We start from the raw sequence: 9,880 nt of genomic DNA on the forward strand, positions 1-9,880 counted from the left end.
CTGTCACAAATATTTTATTATATGAATTGTCCAATAATAAAAAAAATAATTTTCAATTAAAAAACACAAAATATTTCAAAATGGTTTTTCAATTAAAAAATCATAACAAAAAAAAAACCATGAAAACGAAATAAAACGAACAACCAATTATATTTAATCAAGAAATAGAAATAAAATTTTGAGAGAAATATAAAAAAAAATATTCTCCACACTAAAAACAACAAGATCTCACTAAAAAAAAGTTTTAACAATTAATATAATTTTAGGATTTGATTTAATTAATAGAGATTTTTTTAAATTTTGTTAAGTTTTTAAGATTATTCTAAAATCTGAGTAAAATAATGGAAGTATTTTAATCTTCATTAAATTTCAAATGTTTATTTTAAAATCGCATAACAGAGTTTTTTTAACCTTAGTTAAATTTCAAAAATTTATTTTAAAATTCTAGTAAAATAACGGAGGTTTTTTAACATTCGTTAAATTTCAAAGGTTTATTGTAGAACATTAATAAACACTATCATTTTTTCAAACTTCAATAAATAAATAAAATTAAATCTATTTATAAATAAACAATTAAAAACGATATAATTTTAATATATTTTATAACTAAATTCTCTAAAATTTTAAAAGTGTAACTTTACATTACAAATAATTTTTCTAAAGTTGTAAAAGCTCAGCAAAATAACATTGGATAATAAGTATTTCAACCACTAATCTTGAATAATAAGTATTTTAACAGTATTTGCATATTTTTTTATGATTGATGGTAGTTGAATACGAGCTCTACTTAAAAAAAAACCTGACTTATTTTGTTTTAGCTTTTGATGTACATATATTTTATATGCACTTTTAATTTTAGTTATAATTGTTAATATTTAATTCTCATAATTTTGAAATATTTTAAATTAATATCTTTATTTTAAAATGCATCTAATAATTATTTCATTGTGAAAGTGAGAAGTAATAAAGATAATTTTTCCTTGTAATATATTCTTTCATTCTTTAGCTAAGAACACACATGACTTTGAAGTTCACATCTGATAGATAATGCAATTATTTAGGATATATAAAGCAATGATAAACACTAGTTGCTGCTAAGTTAGGTAACAATGACTTGTGATTCAAGTTCGAGCAATAAGGTGATTGAAGAAGCAACATTAGAGTAAGAAGAAGATAGTGTCTTATTTAATGTTTCTTCTTAAATATAATAGACATAAGTGTGGCTGAATTGTGATTCTTTGCTAGAATTACCGGTGAAAGAGACAAGAAGGTTTTGAAACCCATAGTATTTTATGGAGGTTTTAAACCCATGATATTTAACAGGGGTTTTCAAAAACTTTTCCTGAAATTTAAAAAAACTCCGGATAACACGTTTTCCATGGATGGTTTAACGAGAAAAACTACAATTATAGATAAATGACTTAATAGAGGCTTTAATCCTGAATAAAGTAAAAATAAAACTCGTTAAAATATTTTTTATTATAGTGTCTTAAAAAATATAGTTATTTAAAACCTAGCTTTTAGTTTTTTTTATGAACAATAAATATATGAAATTAACGGAGTTATTGAGGGTTCTTTAACCCTTATAGAAAAAGATCGGTCCTTATACAAAGTATAGTGACCTTACAATTATCAAAACACCAACATCCAATGCAATATTGAGCTACCACATTACCCGTTACTGTATTTTGGAACTTTGTTTGGTTCGAAAATCAGTATAAATCCTAAAAGATACTCAAAGCCCTACTGCTACTTATGCTTTCTGTTCCACTGTGTACACATATGACTCTATAATGTGACCACTTACAGGTAAATCAGACCAAATTGGCCTATATAGTGTACCTCCTAATATAACATAACATGTTTTTTTTCCTGAAAAAAAATTAACATTTTTTTTATCACCAATAAAAAAATTAATAAATATAAGTATTTAAAGAATAATTTAATCATTGTATAAAAAAATTACATGAATTAACATAAAAAAAACCCCTACAAATAACTCCAACGGAATCTAGTCCACGGAACCCACACAGAAAAGCTGCACAAATTTGTAACGGAATCCAAGTAGTAAAATGATACTTTGACAACTCTGAGAGTTGAATACAATTATCAAGGTAATGCGTTTAGATATAAATATATATAATAAATAATAAATTTGTAATTAAATAATATTAAAATATTAAAATAATAATATCGAAAGTTATAATGTGATTGTATAAAAAATATGAGTTATCAATATATTATTACCCAAAATAAACATATAAGCTAGAAATAACAAGACTACCAATGCGCCATATTTACCTTGCAACTCCAAGGTCTGTGACATTTGGAGTGCAAAAAGAACTCACAAATCAACCACCCAAGCACAAAATGACCATTAAATCTTAATTTCCAATTAGCTAATATGTGCAATTAAAATATCATAATAAAATTAAAGGAGAAACGTAGTTTAAAGTTATGTGAACATTTTAAAATACTGGAGAGAATAAAGTGTGAGGAGGAAAGATAAAACATAAAACATAAAAAAAAAAAATGATTACATAACTTGGGTCAAGAAAGAAGAAATGGGTCTTAGTTGTAAAAAGGTAGGGTATAGAAGAAAAGAGATTTTCTAGTTACAATCATTATAGGAAAGGGGAAGTAAGAAAAACAAAAGATGAGAAGAGGAGGTAAAGGGAAAGGAGGACTAAGAACGGAAGGGATAAGAAATCATTAAAATGTACAAAGAGATATCATGGCTGGAACAAAGTTTGGTGGGGCGTTTGATCATCTCGTCAAGTTAATTCATCCAACTTTTCTTAAAATGGTATGGCAGTCAACTTATAATCTTAATCCCTATTATGTTATTATTAAGTAGAAAGAGTTGTAATTTAACTTTTAGTTATATATTTTTGACAGGAATAAACGTTCTATTTCCAACAAGTAATTGTTCAGATGCATGAATATGTAAATTTTACAGCAGGGTGATATGACATGTAGATGTAGTCTAAGTAATATATGAAAACTATAAATTATATTAAAAGCTATAATTATATTAAAAGTTTTAAAACATTAATTTATCATACATACTTTTTGTTTTAAAATGTGAGTGTGTTACAGATGTTACAGGTGATAGAATTTTGACCTTAAGTAGATGAAGTGTTCTTAATTTTTTTTTTGTTATTTTTTATATAAATATAAATATATATATATATATATTAAATTTTTTATAAAAAAAAATGGTATGTATGTGTTGATAAATTGACTAATTTAAAATTTATTAATAAATAATCATGCAATACCCTTATTGGTACATATATAATTTATGTATTTATTTCTTTTTCAGAAAAAGTTACGTAATAAAGAAAAACTTATACATTAGCTAGTATAATTTTTTTATTGATATAGTATATATTTTTTTATTATAAATAAAATACTAGTATAAATATTTTAATTAATGTATATAGAAAAATAATTTTAGTACGACGTGAATATTATGATATCATAATATACCAATATTTTTTTGTTTTTTTATCAGTAAATAATAAATAAAATAAGATGAGACACTTCAAAGATGTCTCCATCCTTATATAAAACACCCAAACCAAGTTTCCTAACATCCTACCAACACAGGATCCAACAAACAATACACTACAAACCAACAGTAAAAACCAGTTCAAGATATAGGCACCCAACAAATACAGTTACATCAACCCACCAATAGATCACACTCAATATAGGACAAGCACCCCACAACTAAACAGGATCTTTGCCAGCAGGCGGAGGTGCCAAACCAAGTGCCAAACTCGACACAACGATCCTACAAGAGAAACAAGTACGCCAAAAAGAAATCCACCAAATAGATCACACCCTTAGTACATGACACAACACCCAACAACAAACAATGTCTTTGTAGCAGGCTGAAGAACACCAAATACCTAAGTGCTAATACCAACAAAACCATACATATTTCAGACCTGCACGAGCAGTCATAACCAGATGAACCTGCACACAGCACAAACACCTTCCAAACGCAACTCAAGGCCACACACCTCAATCCAACCTTGCCAGGAGTATCCGATGAAACTTACACAAAACACACCACTACTACCAAGTCTGGACAAATTCGTTAGTTAAATATCGCTAAAAATTAGTCTTTCAAATACCTCATACAACAATGAGGTTCCAAATACCGATACTACACATAGATTTTTTTTTTATATCAATTAATGTTTTTAGGTTAACATGGTGTGTTAATTTCGCCATTATATATTTTTAGTATACTGAACGGATAACCTAATGTCAGTATCTGTGTGTTTACAAATGTATTTTTATTTGTGTGAAATGTTAATTGATTTCAAAGTAACGTCATTTAATCCTTCACAGCTTTAAAGCTTTGTTAGCTTTTCTGTCTAGGAATCCTATAAACTCAATTTAACAGGCTTAGTTTTCTGATACATTTGATCATTCTAAAAAATACTTCTACATATTAAAGTTTTGTGTGAGACTAGTGCTGTTTTTGTATACTCGGTTTATAAACTTAAGTTGAATTCAAATTTATATTTTTTAAGTTTAATCCAAACTTGAACTATGTTTAGTACATTGGAAGGTTTAATCTGCATTTAAAAGAGTAGAAATGGTTCCCAAAACACAGTATTAAACGGTAATTCATGTCACATTTTCCTTTAGCAGTGTAAGTAGATGCTGGAAATTAATTGGTGTGAAAACCACTGTATTCCTGAAGGGTCAATCCATCAAGTTAGCAAAAAAGCAGATGTCATAGAGGAGCAAACTGAGAATAAAATGAAAGTTTTGGCATCTGAGTGGAGGAAAAAAATGATGAAGATGACAGAAAAGTGTGTACAAGTCACTCATAAAGTCCCATATAATTAATTAATAGTTTACTGTGTGGAAAACGTAGTTGAGGAAGAGAAAAAAAGATTGAGTGAAATGAGAAGGAACCAAAGGAAAGAAAGGAAGCGAAACCCTAAACTATTAAAGGAAAGGAAACGACATGGTTAACAAACCTCTTATTGGTTTATATAAGATCGCCTCATAGGAATATCCATGAGGTAATAATAATACACGTAGTACACTGTAATAGAGAAGGTACACATTCGATGGGAAAGTAAAACATAGCATACACACTAGTCAAACTAGAAAATGATTCACTTGGTTCAGTGAGTTATTTCAGGCACATGTGAGGGACTAACTTCTACTACTGAACTCCTTGTACTATCGCTTTATTGAACACTACTTGGTTACAGTGGTAAGTAAGATCAACCAGGAGCATGAAGCTAGGAGGTAGGTAGGTAGGAAGCTAGCGTCTTCTTGCAGCTGTTTCCCTCTGTGCATTGAAGTAGACAGCAGCCACTGGGAGGCCAAGGTCGTTCTGTGCTGCGAAATTGCGTGTGTTGAAGTGATCCCTTGAAGTTGGTGGAGTAACACACTGCCTACGCTTTTGCTTGAACAGGACAAACACAAACCTATGGATCCCAATATTAGGCTTTGGGATCTCATAGCTCACCAACTCTTTCCCTACAAAAAACATCATATTTGTCAGTCTCTCTATGGTCGGATCAGCAAGTAAGCTCCATATACATACGGTTTCCCTAGTAGATCAATCATTTACATGAACCTACCAAATGTAGCATCTGTTGTGCCTGGAATATCTGTCACTATCCTGCAAAAAGAATATTTACAACAAACTGTTAGATACCTAAGAATGGCTAGTTTACCTTATATGTGTATGTAGTTCCGTTATGTTTGTTGTTGAGTCATCGAGATTTATTCACCCTTTAAGTCTGTTTTGATTTTAGGGTGGGTGGATGATGGTAGCTAGAACAGGCAACCTTTTCACAACTTTTACAGAATACAAAGGTATGTATGTAGCTACCTTCTTGTGATGTAAGTGTTTGTTACCTCTGTAGTTTGATGTGATGAAAAGGAATGCATATATATAGCTTGCAAAATTTCAACTTCATTTAATGCACAGACATCTAACAAGAATGTCAGATTGATAACCAGTTCATGACTTTCAAGGTGTTTTATATCATGAAATTTTCATTTGGGTTGAGTTGTTAATAGAATCCGGTAGTTATGCGGGGTGGGTGGGTGTTAAAAGTCTAAGTATTTAAAGAAAATTTATCTTTATATTAAGTACCAGTGCAAGTGTTCTCTGAGATAAGGGTCACTAGGGCCTGGAACATCAGGGTCTGTCATGATCTGCGCCAAAAAAGGGAGACATTAGTTTAATGATTCAGTATTTTAAAGGGAACTTTCATTAAAAGAGACATAATGCGTGAGCATGATTAAGGATATATATATAACAACAAATAACAGCTGAAGTATTCTCTTTTTTTCCCCATTAATTTGTTCTTCAAAGAAAAAAGGAACAAGAAGAGAGGAGGAAAAAGAGATACCAGTGTGAAAAAGGACCTCATATCAGCACCCTCAATCTGAACCTTGGGTTTGGTGTTGACAGATGAAGGGAAGAGCTCGTGGCCATTGTAGACTTGCTTTTTGTTATAACTCACAGTCATTTTCATGCTTGTGGTAAAAGAGTCAAGAACCTCTCCTATGACTCTCCCCACTATAAGAGGTTCTAAAGGCATTCTTGCCATTACAAGAGTATGATAAGGGTACAAATAAAGAGAGAAGAAAGTTAAGAGAGTGAGAGTGAGGAATACAAGTCGATAACCTGCTGAGAAAAGGAGTGTGAGCTCCATATTTATAATGCCTTTCAAGGTAGAGTGTTTACCCATCGTTTAAAATATGGTGATAATTTAGATTTAGAAGAAAAACCAAAAAGATGAAATAAAGAAGGGTATAAATAAATCAGGTGCATCCGTGCAGGTGCTGCCATCACTCCTAATATATATTAATTTGGCTCATTTCATAATTGCCTTTGGGTGATGTTTGTGCTGAAACACATTAGTCATTATATGTGACAAATTATCCTTTCCCTTGTCCTCTCTCACTCACACACACTCTTTCTCTCTCCCTCCTCATAAACACAGAATATGGGTCCCTTCGAATAGGTTCTCAATTGATTGGTTGTGCACGGGAATGCATGGATTTCTCATTCAATAAATCCTTTTTTTATAATTCTTGTAACATCTCTTATCTTCTCTTTTAAGTCTATATCCAGTTGTAAAAAATATGGAAAAAAAAGAGAAAATTCCTGTTCTTTTGTCTTCCTAGTTCGATCAAGTCAGAAAAAGCATCATGTGTAATGTGTATGTGGGTCCTTTCCCTTGCAAGTTGTCAAGCTTCTTTTCTTAAACTTAAAAAGCATAAAAGGAAAAAATTCTGAGAAATGCTAGGCTTCTTGAACACCCACATTTTAGCACTAGTACCATGGACGTGCAGAAGTTTTTGTTGAATGCCTTTGCGTAGAGAACCTTCCTTATTTGCTTATATGCACACAAAATACAAAAATGTATGTTTGTGGGTGTGTGATTCTCCATTTTTCCTTCTTTCTTTTAATCTTGGTGGAAGATTCTTGAGGAAGAAAGCATAATTAAAGGAGCTCCACCATAAATGCTCGAGGCTACACGGCTACACATGCCTATGGGACTATTATGTGTGAGTGCCTATGAGGTCTTTTCAGAATAAAACTTAACTCTCACTAAGATTCATACCAAGTTCCAAGATTGGTAAAAAGAGAAGGTGGACCTTCTTCATCTAGAAAAACCATTTTGCTCCCTTCATCTCTCCATGTGAATTTTATGTTATTCAAATCCTGTTTGAATTCTTTTGTTGGAAAAAGGGTTTGAAGTCTGTGAACATGCGCATCCTGTGCTTAAATACGATCACAAATTCTGGTCCCAGAAAAAAAAAACCCTAATTGGTGGTGCCATGGGTTCGTACGTATGATTAAACAGACATTGGTTTTATATTCCTTATTTTAAATTATGATTTGAAAGAAAGTGGAATATATAGACCGATTATTGCATAAATTAATTGCAGGTATCTTTTGACAGTGAAAACATACATTATTTAAATTTCAGAGTAATTAATTATGTGCCATTTGGAGCTCATGATTCTAACATTTGTTCGTCTGAAACTATTTGTTGCCAATTTTGGTTTTGCGTTGATATTCATGTTTCCATATTTGGATCATATGAGTTTTCTTTCATAAAGTTTCAGTACCATTTTGATTTAAAATACTAAGTTGCTCATGCTTATCTTTTACTTATTATTTTCTTCGTTGAACTTTAGCAGAAGTTATTGTGCCGATTAAGCACGGAATATTCCTGAGTCATATCGGTATTATGTACAACACAGGTTTTTAATATGCATTTTATATTTAGCTTTATATACTTTTTTTATACTATGAACTAATTCAAAATTACTGCAATACATAAACAAACAAAAAATTAACTGTCACACTTCATGATTAGATTGAAATATAAAAATTTTGTACATCATTGTATTCCAATTTTTTTTTTCAAATAATATAGAAAATATGCTTACACAAAAAAACCAGGCAATTTTGAAAAAGTTAAATGAATAAATCCTCCTCCCATCTACTCACGTAAATTTTGAAGAAGTTAAATTGATTATGTTCATTATGTAATTTGATTTATTTTTTTTAATTTTGATCATGTATAAGAGTATAATCTGAATTTTCTTTCAATATGATTCATATTAAAATTACTTTCTCACGAAATTCATAATTTTTTCTGCGCAATGAAATATATTAATAAATCTTTACAAAAGTTATACAACTTTTACTTTATATTCCCTAAAACAAAAATTATGAAATAAAAATCAATTTTTAAAAATCAAAATAATTAATTACAGTAGTAACTAAAATAAAAACCATTCTACAAAATATAAAATAAATTAGTTTTTAAATTAATTTCTATTATTATTAAATAGTTTCTAAATTGGTATCTAATTAGCAAAATTTTAATTATTAATTATTTATTTAGTTTCTAAAATATACAAATGTAAAAAGAGAATTGAAATTAAACACTCCATGAATAAGTTATGCTGTTGTTTTTATCCAAATCAAATTTGGTTCTAGACTTTCTCTCTTCCATTGGAAATTATAAGTTAACCAATATCTTCCTCCTGATAACATACTTTCTCCTTCCTCATCATTGATAATGTATTGATGTACTGTATTTTCTCCCACTGTACATATCTCCCTTTGAATTCCAGATGCTTCATACTTGTCCTTTGCTGTAACTACATCATGTTTTTGTGTGAAAGAAATAATGAGAAATCATACCACAAAAAACAATTTTGTAATACAATTTTGAAAAATCTTATACCATAAGCCTCTTTGTATGACTCTTAGAGGGTTTGTTAATAATTTTTTATCAATAAAAAAATATATTATATACAAAGTGTGATTTAGATACTTTAACTTATTTACATTTGTTATAACAAATCAAAAACATATATAAAAATCAGTTTTGCTGATAAAAAATGTGTTAATAGTTTCCCCCCTGTATAACTTGCTGACATGAAGACAATTCTTATAATAAAAGAATTATATTCTTATATAAGAATTGAATTCTTAACTTTAAAAAATGAACTTATTTTTAAAATTAATAAAAATATATAGGTGCCGTGTGAAAAAAAATGTTTGAACTTAAGAAATTTATTATTCAAAGAAACAATGTTATAATTTTAAAATTTAAATGAACGGTTTATCACTCACTAAAAATAAATTAATAACTTATGATTAGATTCTCCATCGAAGATGTTTTCAAAAATTGCGGTATGCAATACAATCACAAATAAGAAAGTATAATATTATACACACCACCTATGTTGATATGTTCTGTTTGTAAAGTGAGTGTCTCTCCCCAAAGTAAATATTCACAAATATTATGCATAAATTAGAAGAGAAATGCAAAAACTATATAGTTATTAATGCCTAAAC

The 9,880-nt window shown here is 29.4% G+C and overlaps 1 protein-coding gene across 1 annotated transcript; it reads right to left on the minus strand.

Moving 5' to 3' along the window:
* Positions 1-4,997: 4,997 nt before the first annotated feature.
* Positions 4,998-6,959, minus strand: LOC137814563 (protein TERMINAL FLOWER 1-like). The gene is made up of 4 exons (XM_068617369.1): positions 6,402-6,959; positions 6,143-6,204; positions 5,622-5,662; positions 4,998-5,517 (listed from the first exon to the last, which is right to left on the minus strand). The coding sequence occupies exons 1-4, from the start codon at positions 6,741-6,743 to the stop codon at positions 5,300-5,302; spliced, it is 663 nt and encodes a 220-aa protein (XP_068473470.1). The 5' UTR covers positions 6,744-6,959; the 3' UTR covers positions 4,998-5,299.
* Between the last annotated feature and the right edge of the window lie 2,921 nt (positions 6,960-9,880).

Source organism: Phaseolus vulgaris, chromosome 1 (assembly GCF_000499845.2).
Source record: "Phaseolus vulgaris cultivar G19833 chromosome 1, P. vulgaris v2.0, whole genome shotgun sequence".
Lineage (NCBI taxonomy): Eukaryota > Viridiplantae > Streptophyta > Magnoliopsida > Fabales > Fabaceae > Phaseolus > Phaseolus vulgaris.

Excerpts from the sequence above, each read along its gene's own strand:
- LOC137814563 (XM_068617369.1), bottom strand. The coding sequence starts at position 6,743 with ATGGGTAAACACTCTACCTTGAAAGGCATTATAAATATGGAGCTCACA. Across the intron at positions 6,205-6,401 it reads TGAGGTCCTTTTTCACACTG|ATCATGACAGACCCTGATGT; the intron begins GTATCTCTTTTT and ends TTTTTGGCGCAG. Across the intron at positions 5,518-5,621 it reads CACAACAGATGCTACATTTG|GGAAAGAGTTGGTGAGCTAT; the intron begins GTAGGTTCATGT and ends TGTTTTTTGTAG.